This window comes from Artibeus jamaicensis, unplaced genomic scaffold (genome assembly GCF_021234435.1).
Source record: "Artibeus jamaicensis isolate MK-2021 breed Jamaican fruit bat unplaced genomic scaffold, CSHL_Jam_final contig_3105, whole genome shotgun sequence".
In the NCBI taxonomy this organism is placed as follows: Eukaryota; Metazoa; Chordata; class Mammalia; order Chiroptera; family Phyllostomidae; genus Artibeus; species Artibeus jamaicensis.
Window position 1 is genome coordinate 624,970 of NW_026521715.1, and position 16,429 is coordinate 641,398.

The 16,429-nt window shown below is 37.6% G+C and overlaps 1 protein-coding gene across 4 annotated transcripts in view; it reads right to left on the minus strand.

Moving 5' to 3' along the window:
* The window catches only part of SLC25A26 (solute carrier family 25 member 26), a 156,345-nt gene that overhangs the window by 15,235 nt on the left and 124,681 nt on the right, over positions 1 to 16,429 (minus strand). For all 4 annotated transcript variants that reach the window (XM_037135518.2, XM_037135517.2, XM_037135520.2 and 1 more), the window contains one exon: positions 952 to 1,021. In XM_037135518.2, coding sequence (XP_036991413.2) covers positions 952 to 1,021 — 70 coding nt within the window. The remainder of the gene's footprint in view (positions 1 to 951; positions 1,022 to 16,429) is intronic.

The following is a 16,429-nucleotide window of genomic DNA, read 5'->3' on the forward strand; positions in this document are numbered from 1 at the left end:
TTCATATTTTTTATTATCAATTCTATGAGTCAAATGGGTCCAATTATTAATAAAGAATCCTATAACATGTATGTTTTCTATTTTCCTAATCACTACAACACCCAACCCAGCAACCACTGAAGAAATTAAAACATAATTCCTTTCTAATAAAGTCGACATCTAACCCTACATATCTGTCAACTTACTGGCTTCACATCTAAACTAGTAATTGACAACTTTCTGGCAAATCTCCACTTCAATTTCTTTCAACTGTAATTCTAATTACCTTTATTTGCAACAACAAACTCTATTTCTCTCTCAGAATGTTAAACCTATGATTTATTAAGTCCCATAAAGCACCTGAGTTCTCATTAGAACCTCACTGGAAAAATTCATATGACTCAGTGAGGGATAACACAATACCACATATTGTCACTTTGCTCTTGGTTTAATGTCTAGAAAATGCCCAGATGTTTAGATCTCCATGCTTTCTACGCAGAGCAGTTTAGCCTTCAGTAAACTGTGGGGCAGCCTCCATTCCCCTGACACTAGTTAATCTACAGTGCTGTCAAACATGTCACACGGACTGTGAATCACTGCCTGCTGCAGAAATCACTGAAACCCCCAAAGCAGTGCTCAGGGCAGACAGCTGCAGTCAGCCCTGCACCCACAGCAAGTCCCTGCCTCCATAGCCTTATAAATCATCTTCAAGATAATCCAAAGGGTCTGAGTGAAGGCTTTAATAAAGATAAAGAGAAAAAGAAAAATTTGTTGAAAACAAACTGGTTGTCTTTCAAGTGGACACCTTCTAGGTTTTTCTTTTTTCTAAGACACTTTCTTTTCTCAAACAACTAGTGGAACTCTCTTCATCTAAACAATCTGGAATTTCTAAAGAATGTTGTTTTTGCATTGTGAGTATTTTCCCATCCCCCCCCCCTTTGGTCTTTCCCAGTATAATATAATCCTCTGCACCTGCAAAAGCTCCGCAGACTGCTGACTGCCAAGAATCCACCACGTGATCCTGCCTCCAGGACCAGAGGGCCTGTGTTTAAGGAGAAAGAAAAATACAAGTTATTAAATATTTGAATTTATCGGAACCTCCTGTGGGTGAGCTCTAGGGATGGGAACTTAAGTGAGAAGCTATTTTGGTGGCATTCCTCACTGATGACCTAAGTGATTTTCCCAAGGACTTAACTGCATTCTAAAATAAGTGACAGAAACCAGGGTGACGGCTGCATCAGAGTGCTCAGAGGACATGAAATCCAGTCAGTGTGTGTGATACACAGACACACACTGTGCATGTGTGTAAATAAAATAAAGATGCATCTTTAAGACAATATGGCATTGCAAACACTTCCCATATACATCCGAATTTTATTTAATTCACAAATTAGTCCAGAACGGTGTATGTCACAATTCTTCAGTTCTTTTTTCAATCTTTTTTATCCATGTTGCATGTGTCAAGGATGTTGATTCTGCCACTTACGTATCAATTGGAAATTCATCAAAAAAATTTTTGCACTGTTTGTGATGTTGAGGATTATACAACTAAATACCCATGGTGAGTTTCACACTAGACAGAATGATGACCAAGACATGGTACCCTGGTCACCAAGCATTTACAGTACAGTAGAGGACAAGATACATTCACATCAAGTGGTGAACAGTGAGTCAGGCCTGGTCTAAACTCTGAACATAGATGAAAACTCGTGGTCCTCACAACCACCCTAAGAGTTGGGTCCCGTTATTACCTACCTTTTACGGGGGCTTTCTAATAACAGCAGAGCCTGCTTGCTCACTTTTTCTGGGAGGTGTATATAAGTGATGTGCAATGAGGTACACTTATTTAAAGTATGCCACTTGTTAAGTTGACATGAAATCACTGCCACAACTAAGGAAATAATCACCACCCCAGAGTTCTCTGTCCCTGCCAGTCCTCCTTCTTTCCTGCCCTTCCTTGCCAGCCCTTAAACATTCTTTGTCACTCTAGGTTAGTTTGCCTTGTCTAGAATTTTACATAAACAAATTATACATTCATTTTCTAAAATCTGGATTCTTTCCTTCAGAATTTTGTCTGCTTCATCCACGTTATTGTGGATATCTAAAGGAGAATAGTTCATTCTCCTTTAATTGGTAAACAGTATTCTGTGGTATAGATATATAATTCATGTACTTATCTGTTGATGGGCATTTGGGATTCTTCCAGTTTCTGGCTATTACAAATAAAGCTGCTATGAATATTTACATTCCTGTCTTTATATGCTGGGGTCCCCAACCTCAGGGCCACAGACTGGTACCATGGCCTGTAAGCAGTCTGGACGCACAGCGGGTGGTGAGGTTGAATGCACTGTGCTTGAATCTTCCCCAAACCATCACCCCATCCCCAGTCTGTGGAAAAACTGTCTTCCATGAAAATGGGCCCTGGGGCCAGAAAGGCTGGGGGCCACTGAATCATATGGACATGTGCCTTCAATTCTCTTGTGAAATACCTAAGTGTGAAATAGCTGGATCGCATGGTAGGAATATGTTTAACTTAAAAAAAAAAAACCACCAAACTATTTTCTAAAGTGGTTGTACCATTTTACATTCTAACCAGTTCCAGTTTCTCTACATCCTTCCAAACACCTGACGTTGTACTTTAAACAATTTTATTCTATAGGAGTATAGTAGTATTTCACTGTGCATTTCATTTGTATTTCCTTAATAACTAATGATATTGAGCTTTTTAATGTACTTTTTCCATCCATATATTTCCTCTTTTAAAAAAAATTCTCACCTGAGGATATGTTTATTGATTTTAGAGAGAGAGAAAATGAGAGTGAGAGAAACATCAATGTGAGAAACATTAATCAGTTGCCTCCTGTACCTGCCCTACCAGGGATCAAACCTGCAACCTTTCAGTGTATGGGACAGGAGCCACCCAGCCAAGGCACCCATATATTTTCTTAAGTGTCTGTTCAAATGCTTTGCATGTTTTTATTTGGTCTGTTTCCTTAATTATTGAGGTTTGAGAGTCCTTTATATATTCTAGATAAGTCATTTGAAAATATTTTTCCTAATCTGTGGCTTCCTTTTCATTCCGTTAACAGTGTCTATTAAAGAACGAAAGTATTTAATTTTGATGTAGTCTGAATTATCCTGTTACAGGTCTTACTTTTCATGACGCATCCAAGAAATCTTTACCTAACTCAGGCCACAAACATTTTTCTCCTATTTTCTTCCAGAAATGTTATGTCTCTAGGTTTTACATTTAGATCTATCTTCTATTTTGAGTTAATTTTTCTGTATGCTACAAGTTATGGATTGAAGTTCTTTTGTTTTTACATATGGGTATTAATTGTTATAGCAATTGGAAAAGACTAACTTTTCTCCAATGAACTGCCTTCTCACTTTTATCAAAAATCAATTGCCCATGTATGTGTGGGTCTCTTTGTGGACTCTCTGCTCTACTCCACTTACCCATCTTGATACCAATTCGATACCAATTCTTGACTACTATAGCTCTATAATATCTTGAGATCAAGTAGTGTTAGTTCTCTCTGTTCTTTTTTCAAAGTTGCTTTTATTACTCTAGGTTCTTTGCACTTTCATATGGACTTTAGAATCAGTTTATCAACTTCCACAAAAGAGCCTGCAGAGATTTTCATCTTAATTGCACTAAATCTATAAATCATTCTGGAGAAAACAGAGGTGCTTACATTGAATTTTCTGATCCATAAACATGGCATGTTTCTCCAGTCACTTATGCCTCCATTGTCTTCTCTCGACAGTGTTCTGTAGTTTTCAGTACAGGTCTTGTGCTTCATTGTCAGATTAATCTGTGTTTCATATGTTTTGATGTTACTGTGAGCAGTATTGCTTGTTTTTTAACTTCACTTTCTGTTTGTTGCTAATATCTACAAATACAATGAATTTTTGTATACTGATCTTGTATCCTGCAACCCTGCTCAACTTAACAGCTCTAATAGCTTCTTTGTAGATTCCATCAAATTTTCTATATCAATGATCAAACTGTCTATGAATAAAGACAGTTTTTTCTTTCCAATTAGATTATTTCCTTTTATTTCTTTTTTCTTGCCTTATGGCACTGGCTAGGACCTCTAGCATAATGTTGTGTGCTGCAGTATTCATGACAAATATTACAAAAAACCTCAAATACATTAATTACAATGGTTTTTATTGTAACTGTAACAGTGTCATGACATATTTATGATGGAAAGACATTTTTAGGGATGATCAAATATACCACAACTGAAAGAACAGCAAAGTTGATACTAATTTCCTAATTTTAAGACCTCCCCACTGAAAATATACCTGTAAGGTTGAGAAGGTTGCTGGGAAAAGGACGCAGGGCCCTGTTTATTCTGTCAACTTAACAATTTTTTGTGTGCATTATTTACTGGTTTTATTTTATTTCCTTTTTACTTTTTGATCCCTTTCACTACTCACTCCATTTCCCATCCCCTGCCTTGGGCAACCACCAATCTCTTATCTGTATCTGTGAGTTTGATATATTTTTAACAAGACTACACATAGAAGAGAGATCATACAGTATCTGTCTTTCTCTGTCATATTTCACTTAGCATAATGTCCTCAAGGTCCATGTATTTTGTCACAAATGGCAAGATTTCATTCAATTTAATGGCTGAAAAATCTTCCATGATGTGCATATACCACAATTTCTTTTTTCACTCATCCATATCTTAGATGTTGTAAATAACGCTGCAATGAACATAGAGGTACAGATATTCTTTTGAGTTAGGGGTTTTTTTTGTTTGTTTCCTTTGCATAAATACACAGAAGTAGACTTGCTGGATCACGTTAATTCTATTCTGAATATTTGAAGAACCTCCAGACCATTTTCCACAGTGGCTACACCAATTTATATTCTTACCAAGAGTGCACAAGGGTTCCCTTTTCTCCATGCACTTGCTAACACTTGTTATTTCTTGTCTTTTTGATAATAGCCCTTCTAACAGGTGCGAGATGGTATCTCATCATGGTTTTGATTTGCATTTTTTATTATTAATGATGTTGAGCATCTTTTCATGTACCTGTTGGCCATCTGTGTATCTTTAGAAAAATGTCTATCCAAATCTTTTGCCCATTTTTTAATTAAATTGCATGTGGGGGAGGTTTGCTACTGAGTTGTGTGTTATATATTTTGAGTATGAGCCCATTATCAGATATATAATTTGCAAATACTTCTTACCCATTCAGTAGGTTATCTTCTCATTTTGTTGCTCTCCTTTGCTGTGCAGAAGCTTTTGCTTTTGTTTTTGGTGTCAGAGTAAAAATATCATCACCAAGACCAATCAATGCCAAGGAGATTACAACCTACATTTTCTTCAAGGAGTTGTATGGGTTTAGATCTTACTCCAAATCATTTAATCCATTTAAGTTAATTTTTGTGTACAGTATATGATAGTGGTCAAGTTTAATTCTTTTGCTTGTGGCTGTCCAGTTTTCCCAACACTATTTATTAAAAAGACTGTCATTTCCCTATTGTATAGACTCAGCTCCTTTGTCATAAATTAACTGACCATGTATTGTGGTTTATTTCTGGGCTGACTATTCTGTTCCATGGATCTTTGTATCTGTTTTTACACCAATACCAGGAAACAGCTCTTCTGAAGTAGATACCTAGCTATGTAAACTACTCAGCAAATCAGACATACAGTCATGTGTGGTATCAGACTCTGACATTTTCTTCCACCTAACTAATGAGAATGGTGACTGAAGAAGTGTATTTATTAAATTCACTGGACTAAGAGTACAGCTATCAAATGGATATTTGTAACCTGAAGTAGATAAGCTAAAAAATATTTTCTTAAAAAAGGCTTTCTAAACATAGTCTTGCCATTAAGTGTAGTACTCCATATTTCTTTATTAAATATAACTAGTTTTGCAAATATATCTGTGCTTTTGTAGCAAACATTTTCTTCAGAGGTCTTACAAGCACTGCAAACAAATCTTATAAGAATAAAAAAAAAGACAGTGGAGCAACATCCTTTTACTTTTAAGGTAGCAAAAATGTGTGCTTTATCAGGCTAATTCCAGTTATAACACCACTACTGACTTTGCCGACATTTTAGAAAAGGAATATGGAACATAAACTAGACTTCCAATGATGACTAAAGGTCATCTTCAGTTAATCTACTGAAGGACTTCAAAGAGCAAAAGTTTACTCCAAACGGACTTAAAATATTACTAATAGTGCAGAGTTTATAAACAATAAATTAAAGAACAAACAAGATGTGAATTACATAGCTTACAAGAGGAAACAAAGATGCTATGTAATTCATAAATTCAGTATTTACTGAGTATCTAACTAGGTGCCAGGTACTACAGAGTCAAGGAAACAAACCACCAGTCCCTAGGTCAAATATCTGATGGGAGTATGGAGGGAGCAGAAGAGGGTCTGAACAGAGAGAAGGGGGGTTATGACGAAGGCTTCACAGAGGGGCCTGCTGTAATCTAGGACAAAAACAAACTGGTTGCGGGGGTTAGGGGGAAACACTTAATTCAAACTGGTTCAGATGGCTGAAAACACAGTTTAAAAATAGAATCTCTATAGATAACCTTAATTTTCCACTATCTCCTGGCCAGAATAATTTTTAGTCTAAGGATGAAGAAAAAATCATTTTATATTTGAGGAGGATACTAATTAATATCTTAAACCAAAAAAAAAAAAAACCCTCTAGAACCACATGGTTTAGAATCAGGTGAGAAATTTCAGTGGGAAACACAGATCTTGGTAGAAACAACGATTATAACAGTAACCACAATAAACAAACACATAGGACTTCCTACATTCCAGGCACTAAACACTGTAACATTGACTCAGGTCATCCTAACCACAATCTTCTGAGGACGTGCCATTTTATCCTCATTTTATAGACAAGGATGTTGAGGCTGCGAGAAATTAAGTAACTTCCTGAAGTTTAAACAGGTAGTTAATAACAACTGGGATCTGAAGGAGACAATCTGGTATAGAGCACAAGAACACATGAACTTGGGTCTATAAGCTATCATTGTCTTCATAGTAAATAGAATGGGATTTACTTACACATATGAGTCATAAACTTTACCAAGATATTATTAAAATATTCAAATAGATGAACAAACTATGTCAATGCCCAAAGCAACCTGCTTTAAATAATATGAGGAGTTTTCCAAATATAGAAACTCTAGAAAATAATATTGAGACCAAGCGAAAAAGATGAGTGTTAAGTACAAATGATTCATTTGGGAACAACTTTAAGTTCATTAAGCACCAGCAATAACAAGAATCTGATGGGTAAAAAATACTGTATATGGATTATGTATCATATTTTTAAAAATACAAATTTACCCACGTGTATGGAAAGATCAGAGGGTTGTGATCAACAAAAGCACTGGCTGGAAAGACGGGAAAGCTTACTCACTGAAATGGTAAATACTGTTCATGACTTTCAAATAATTTAAGACTAGAGCTGGTTGTCTGGCTCCCATCCCCAAAGCCACGTGTCTCAAAGACAGAACAGTATTCATGTGGCATCATTATAAGATTCTTCATTACTATACACAGCTTAACATCCTGTGGAGCTACATGATAATATGCAAGTTATTCAACAAATATTTTCATATTAATAAAAGTTGTTTAAATAATGTGGGTTTGTAATGGAGGATTTTTGAGGGTCCACCTGAACACCAGACATTTTTTAAATTGCCATAATTTCTCAACCTAAATAAGTATTTCCATTGCCAAAGAGGTCCAGCGACCATTCCAGTACAGACAGACAAATGACCGGGCGCAGAGATGAGGGGCAGAGAGTGGGCCTACATATGCAGAATGATATTGTGCAGGTTGTGCACCAAAAACAGTATGAATAAAAAAGCGGGTGGCCATATTTGCTTATTTATCCCAATTTGATGTCCTGTTTCCTTTTTCAACTAAAGAATATATTTTTCAGATGAATTCATGAGCCTGTGTTTGTATCTCGCGTTAATGAGAAATTTCAAGTTAAAGTAATGAGGCTGGCAGTCAGAAATGTCCTTAATTTTTGCTTCTGTTGTTTAGTTTTATTTTTTGTTTTTTCTCTTTTGACTGGGAATGTCAACTACTAAGTGACAACAGACAGGGATGATCATGGCAGAGCTGCAAGTCCCTAGACATGAGAGCAGCCTCTATGGTGCTCACAATCCTGTCCTCAGTGGCTGCCTGGCATCTGGGTCATAGCTTAGTTTCTACAGTTTTTCTTAAGTTTCCTTAACATAGGTTGATTGGAAAATATTTCTAAGAGCTCATAGAGAAAATTTCATTTCAAAATGAATTTGGACTTACAGGAAAGTTGCAAAAATAGTACAGTTCCCATATACCTTTCACCCAGTCCACATCTTATATAACCACAGTACAATATCAAAGCAGGAGACTAAGGTAGGTGCAATACTACTAAGATACATACTTTAACTGAATTTCCCCATACCACTATTTTAAACTTTTAAGGTATGTGATTTTTCCCTTTTTTTAAAATTAATGATATTTTATTATCCATTAGGATATTATGAGAAAACTTGAATACTTAGTGGTAGCACCACAAAAATAATCAGAATGTTCTAATTTCCCAAGTGATTCTTCACTCATGACTGAAGGCCTATCAGAGGAAGAACATGCCCCGGCTGCCCCCAGACCCCAGGGTAACAGCTATTAGGACCAGGATTCCCACATCGGCTAGAGAGCAAACACCAGGCACAACACTACGAAATAGCTTAGGAGGCTGAGGCTTGTGGCTTTAGTGCAGGAAAACTTACGTTTGGGACTTCTTTACCTGTTGTATTCAAAAGTAGTTTTGTGTTTTTCATTTTGCAAGATTATGAAGCTTTGCCAAATGCTTTCTGTGGTATAAGAACATGTCCAAGTACAGAATCACCTACTCTGATGAATAACATCAGATGGCAATTTATTTAACCAAGTGAAAATCCTCTATATAGGTCTCACTGCTGCCAACCTAGCTGCAGAATCTTCCAATACACTGAAGAGAGCAGGCAACGTCGGGCAAACACTCTCCACACCACCACGGAGCAAGCTGCCATGTGGCCACTGTGCATATACTTTAAAAACCAAAGCAACATCTGCCTAAAGTTTTGTATTCAGTTCGGTGAATGGTCTCTCTGTGAAGAACTCATATACTAATATGTCATAAAAAGATATTTCTAAAGCACAGTTCTAAACCAAAAAGAATATGAAATATACTTCAGAACCATGATTAAGCTCACTTCTGCCACACAGAGGTTTTAGCAATAGAATCAAGTGGCTGAAAGACGAAAATAGATTTCTTTTATAGAACTAGTTTTCATAATTAAAACTGGATATACCTGATAACTATACATCATTTAAAATGCACACTCCAATTTTGATTACAATGAAAACTGGACTGAAACTATTCTGAAACGTGTAAGTAGCAACAACTTTGTGGGGGTTGATTTGTACATTTTTTGTTGTTGTTAAACTATATTTTGGTTTAATACTTGCCTTCTGGATAAGGTGGTAAAGATAATAAGAATTTATAGGAAACTATTTAACAAATGACTGTGCTGATGATTAAAGGAAAAGACATTTTATTTATTATTCTTGAGCATAAGCAAGATGGGCTGAGTTCGCTTAGTGATATTTAGGTTTTATAGTCAGAAAGTAATTATTTTGGCGTGTATGTGGGTAGGTGTTCCTGGAAGGGTATTTACTCTGATTAGGGGCTCTCTGAGCTTCTTAGGTCTGTGGTTTGATGTCTTGTGAGTTTGGGGTAGAAATAAAAATTCCCATTCATGTTATTCAATAACAATATCAAAATATTTCACTGAGTTAACAGTTACAATGAAATAGAGCACTGTAACCAATGTTTATAATGTTCCCATATGATTACTTTTAATGCTTCTACCTACAAAGGCATACCTGGCTTAATATGTTTAAATATGGAACAATCTTCTTAAACTTTTTAATAAGAAATGGTTAAAATGAAAGAATTGATGGACTTACACTGAAAAACCCCATTTATCTAGAAACAAATACACTGACAAGCCTCTATCCTCAACAACACCAAAAATATATAAATAATGAGTCACTCACTTTCACTCACATTGAAAAGCTCCCCCACCTCACCCTTAACTCTACCGGACAGACCCTCATTCCCTTCAGGTCTGGAGTCCCACAGGGCCCTGCAGAGTTCCTTGTACATAGAAGGCGGCCAAATATTTGATACCTGAATGAATACTTGCAACGTACATAGTGTTTGATAGTTTTACCTTGGGTAAATAATGAGGGAAGATATGAACTGGCCAAACATAATTGTCCCAAATTTTCATTCTTGGCTCAGCGGAGAACCATGTAATTCCAAAATGACAATGGCCTCCACATCAAGGACCACCATTCATGTCACTGGAGAGGGAATCCTGGTGAGCTGCGCCCAGAGGTCCAAGGTTTCATTCTGGCTCAGCTGGAATGAGGGCTGGGATCACCTGGCACTGTGCAGCTCTAGCCTTGCTGTGTTCTCAGCAGAGCCTTGTCGCACATTTAAACCAAACATATTAGTCAAATACCCAAATGCCCATGAATAACCAGGAGCCAAGTCTAAAGGATAGGTAAAAACAAAGCTAAATCCTTTTTTCCTTCTTTTTTCGAGGGTGTTAAACATGCATCCAAAGATGGGTTCCCTGAAATCGAACCCAGGGTTTTGTATCTCCAAAGGAACTGGGAATCATTGCAGGCATCCTCAAGGTGCATTTCAAATACGTTCTTTCATTTCATAATTGAATTAAACTAAGGCAGTAAATTTCCTCCCCCCTTCTGTCACTTTGTCTCAGTCAAAAACATCAATATGACTCATCATGGGAATCTTCTATCTGATTGATCAGATTTATCTCATTTTAGTCACATTTGCATAAAAGGAGAGAAACACTTAAAATAAAGAAGAAAAAGGAGGAAAAGGCCAAAGACAAAAAGTGCTTTTTACTGTCTTTTGACAAAGGACCCTCAGCTGCAGCTCTCATGAGAGATGAAGGTTAAATCTGACCTTCAGGTAAAAGAAATGTGATGGGTGCTGTGACCCCTTTCGCTTCACATCTATGGCTTCGCACAGGCTGCCTGCAGCTGGGCACGCAGGCTGACCGCAGAGCCGGGGGACGAACCAGCTCGCCACGTGCACTGTGTTCTATCCAGCCCTGGCTGACAAGACGCTTCTCCTTCCCGACTCAGTTTCTGTTGGCATCTCCTTTTCACCATCTGTCTTTACCTTTTAATTGGCCAAACTATAAAATGCACGCATTTTCTAAGCAATTTGTTTACTGATTGAATCTCTCTCCCTCAACAGCCTTAGAAAGAGCCAAGAAAGTGTCACCCATTATTTTTATGAATTGAATGAAAGGATACTTGGAGATTTTAATTTCTTTTCCTTTTTCATGAAGTATCCCATATTTTCCAGGATGCAAATCAAGAATTCAAATGTCCTTGACGTTTTTGGATTGTTAAAAGATGCCTGCTTCATTATGTGGTTTTACTAAAATCCTAATTGGCATCATGGACTCTGGCTTCACTTGTGACCTAGACGTATAATAAATACTTTGCTCTTCTCCTCAGTTGTTTCCTTCCACATTAACAAATTATATTTAATTTAGGGCACAAACTTAGTGCAGCAGAAATCATACACATATTTTTACTCATTTCCTTCTCAATCTTTCATGTGCCTTCACAGAAATCTAAGTTCTGACCAGACATGTCTGTGCAGACATTAGAGGGCCCAGGCTCCTGACATGGTGTGTACAGAGACCCTGAACAGTGAGCACCCTGTAACTACTACTATTTTGATTGCATTACTAAAAGTATAAGAGAATTTTGTTTTGGGTGAGATGGTGACATTTTAACAATTAAGAAACAGAAATCAATGATAATAAATTATTTACTCCTCAACATGAACACAACATAGCTTTTAGAAGGTACTGGCTATTTACAATATTTATAAAATGCAAATGAAAAACCAAATTATTTTATATAATATAACTGAAATGATAACCCACTGGCCCCTGATTTCTATTGCAAAGCTATGATTTCAACTTAGAAAATCGTGTCATGTAAGACTATGACATCAGCATGATGCCATAGTCTTACATGACCGAACTGGTTTTATTTTATTTTCATTTTGCTTCAAAGTTGCATCTGAGCTTAAAGCTTGCATTTCCATTGCATTGGTCAAAAAGTTTGTTTGTTTTTTCTGTAAGATGATTTTTTCCATTAAATTGTATTGTGACAGCTGTCATATAAGCGTGCATTTAAAAAAATCAAAAATTGATGAATTTTTATGTAGCCATTTTAATATTGAAGATAGAAGAAAAATACATTTTGTCACATGATGCTTTATTATTTCAAGAAAGGTAAAAATGCAACTGAAATACAAAAAAAAATTGTGCAGTGTATGAAGAAGGTGCTATGACTGATGGAATGTATCAGAAGTGGTTTGTGAAGTTTTGTGCTGGAGATTTCTGGCTGGACGATCCTCCATGGTCGGGTAGACTAGTTGAAGTTCATAGCAATCAAATCGAGACATTAATTGAGAACGATTAATATTATACCATGTGGGACACAGCCAACATATCAAAATATCCAAATCAAGAAAGTTATTCTTGAAAATGAAAATATGTGTCTTTTATTTTAGGGAAAAAGCCATAGGAACTTTTGGGCCAACGCAATACTGGTTACTGATTTGCAACTTTATAATATCAGTGGCTAGGCAAAACTACTTAGACCTAACAGCACCCTTCCTAATCCCTTGCACTATACTATACACTGATGTTGAATATCCAGACAATAGAAAAAAAACTGACATTCTTTCAAGAAATTTTATCATTTCCTTTCAAAACATGCTTATTATTTATGTAAAGTTTAGTAACAGTAAATCTGTATGTTATAGCTTTGAACATATTTCTAAAAGAAACTAATTAGAAATAAAATAGTTAATGTCTACAGTTATCTAAGTTGGAAAAGAATGCTAAGCTTCAATCAGTCAATAGTTATAAAACTGGCTATGTAAAAGACAGGTCATAAGAAATATAAACATAAACATAAACAATCAAAAGACAAAGTTCCTTCCTCTAATAAGCAAAGTCCCATGAGGAACTAAACAAAACACGTGGAAGAATGTGGTCTGGGTCCACTCATCACTGTAAACCACGCACGCTCCCCGCGGAGGGTCATGGAGAGCTGACCTGTGAAGTGAACACTGTTCAATCCCTGCCTAAGTGCAGCAGAGCCAGGGATGTTTTGGGAGAGCTGGTCTGAGAAATTTTGTGGCCTGGGTGTTTGGGGCTTTATGTCAGCAAGTTAAGAAATCAACACAATTTGCAGAAGTATCTTAGAAAAGCTGCTGTGATATAATATGACCTGAACTTTTTAAAAATTTTTTAAAAGATTTTATTTATTTATCTTTAGAGAGGAAGGGAAGGAGAGAGAGAGATAAATATCAATGTATGGTTGCTTGTTGTGCATCCCCTGCTGGGAACTGGCCTGCAACCCAGGCATGTGCCCTGACTGGGAATCGAACCGCGATTCTTTGGTTCACAGGCCCGCGCTCAATCCACTGAGCTACAACAGCCAGGGCCATGACCTGAACTTTTTATCACACTTTGTACATATGAAACAGCCAAGGAATTGTTAAAGACATCACATGCTTTGTGCAGAGTTATTAGTAAAATAGTTAAGAACTTCAACTCCGAGTCGGACTGCCTGGGTTCAGATTTTGTACCCTTAAGACATTTAATATCCTGAGCCCTGGGCAAGGCACTCAAACTCTTCTTCCGTTTCTTCATTCATGAAAGAAGAGCATGTGGCACCTACCTCAAAGGACTGTCATGAAAATTAGTAAGAGATAATCCACAGAAAGTGATTGTCATACTACCTGGCACGTTGTAACTTAGAGAAATGTTGGTTAGGTACTCTAATTGTTTTTTTTAAATTACTATGGTTATCATTAACAATGTTAAAATAGAAAAAAGGTGCTGAACAGGAAATTGAGGACTTAGGTCACCAGATGAAACACAACGTCTCCAAGCCTGGTTTCCCCGTTCAATGGGGATAATCACAAGGCTGATCTCCCCGGGTTGTGTGTGATGTAAATAAGATATTAATGAATGTACAACTGGCCCTTGAACAACAAGGGTTTGAACTGTGCAGGTCCACTTATACATGGTTCCTTTTCAATAAACATACAGTCGGCCCCCTGTGTCCCCAACTTCCCACTCACAGACTGAACAAACCTCAGATCAAAAACAGTATTTTTAGCCCTGGCCACATGGCTCAGTTGGTCAGAGTACCATCCTGTACACCAAAAGGCTACAGGTTTGATCCCCAGCTGGGGCGTGTACGGGAAGTAAACCATCGGTGTTTTTCACATCACTGTTTTTTCTCTCTCTCTCCCCTTGCCTCTCTCTCTCTCAAATCAATAAACATTAACTTAGGTGAGGATTGAAAAAACAAACAAACAAACAAAACTCACTATTTTCAACCCATGTATGTGAAGGGGCAACTTAAGTTACACAGTTATTCAACTTGGTGGGGGGTCAGCACCCCTAAGTTCCGTGCTATTGAAGGGTCAGCTGTATAGTTCTTAGCCCAGGGCCTGGCATATAGTTCAAGACACCACTGATTTTTTTATTTTTATTTTTTTAATTTTTATTTCTTTATCTTTAGAGGGGAAGGGAAGAAGAGAGGGAGAGATATATCAATGTATGGTGGCCTCTCGTACATTCCCTGCTGGGAACTGGCCTGCAACCCAGGCATGTGCCCTGACTGGGAATCGAACCGCGATTCTTTGGTTTGCAGGCCCACGCTCAATCCACGGAGCTACACCAGCCAGGGCTGGCAACTGATTTTTTAAATTAAGTATTTGAGTGATGATATATGCATAACTAAATAAGCTTCTATTAAAATGCTAGGGGGGAAGTAAACAGGTGCAGTGATTATTGAAGAGGAAAGAAGGAAAGGTCCTACTCTAGAGAGGGAAGGACAAGGAATGCTCTCCGAGGTGACATGATCTAAGCTCCAGGTAATGAAAAAGAGCTGGACATGAAAAAGGCCTAGGGAAAGAGCTGGAAAGAAAGCTCAGTGAGGGAAGGCATTTTGGTTACTCCTCTTCACCACTGTATCTCCAGACCCTGGAAAATGCCTGACCCATAATAGTAGGCACTTGGTAATGATATACAGAATGAATGAAGAAAGTATATTTCTGGCAGAGGGCACCATAAATGCAAAGGTCCTGGGGTAAGTACCAGTTTGGTGTGGTCAAAAAGAACAGAGGGGAGGCTGCAGGGCTCAGTGCAGTAAGTGGACACACTGTAGCTGGAATGTGACAGGTGGTGGCAGTGAGGCAGGAGGGGCCAATTGACAGATGACCCTATCAGTCATAGTTTCAACTCAGTTTTATTCACCTTTCAAAAAGATATCACTGAAGAGTTTAAGCAGAGAGTAGTATAACCTGATTCATTTTTTTAAAAGATCACTGTGGCTTCTTTTAAAAGAAAGAAAGATCGCTGTGGCTTCTTGCTTGTAGATAAGCAAGAATGGAATCAGGAGCTCATCTGAGATGCCATTGTATCAATCAAGAAATGAGCTGGAGGTTTCAATCAGAACAGCAAACTTATGTATTGATGGGCTGGATGGTGAGGGATGAGGGAAGAGGAGAACTGGAATAATTCTTGGGTTTATACTTTAGCAAGCACAGATGAATGTGCTATTTACTGAGATGGGAACAACTGGGAAGGAGCAGGGGAGGAGGAGGAGAATAAACACCAGTTCTGTTCTTTTCTGAACTGATTCTCTTAAGACATATGAGTAAGGATGCCTACTAGGAAGCTGGTCAAATTAGGCTATAACTGTGAGGAGGTGGTCCACGGCTAAGCTACACATGTCAAGTCATCCAAAGTCAAGTGACAAGATCAACTAAGAAGCTATGTACGAGTCTTTATTAGAAAATAAGAAACATGTAATCTATCATGTTTCTCTTCTTGCTTGGCTGCCAGAAAGCTCCAAATTCAACATAAAGGACAATTATCATCTCAAAAATTCTGCATATGATAATATACTCCTCTTATTTCCCCTCCTCTTGATGGTATCTAGTCTTCTTTTATCTAAACTCTTTTTTGTAAGTATATGTATTATCATATGTATGTACATACACATGCATGAAATGAGGTACTGCAGTGACAGGATTTGGGGAGTCTGGCAGGCTGGCTCCCACATTACCTTGCCTGGTCTTCAGTGACTAACACAGTACCTTGAAGTGATCTGTAGTGTCTCTGGTAGACTAGAAGCCTCCTAAGGGCATGAGCTATGTCTTGTCTTTGCATTGCTATGAAACGGAATAATGCCTAGCCCAGAGCAGGCAGACAGTGCGTGTCCAATGATGGTGTGGGTCACATACCTGTAAAT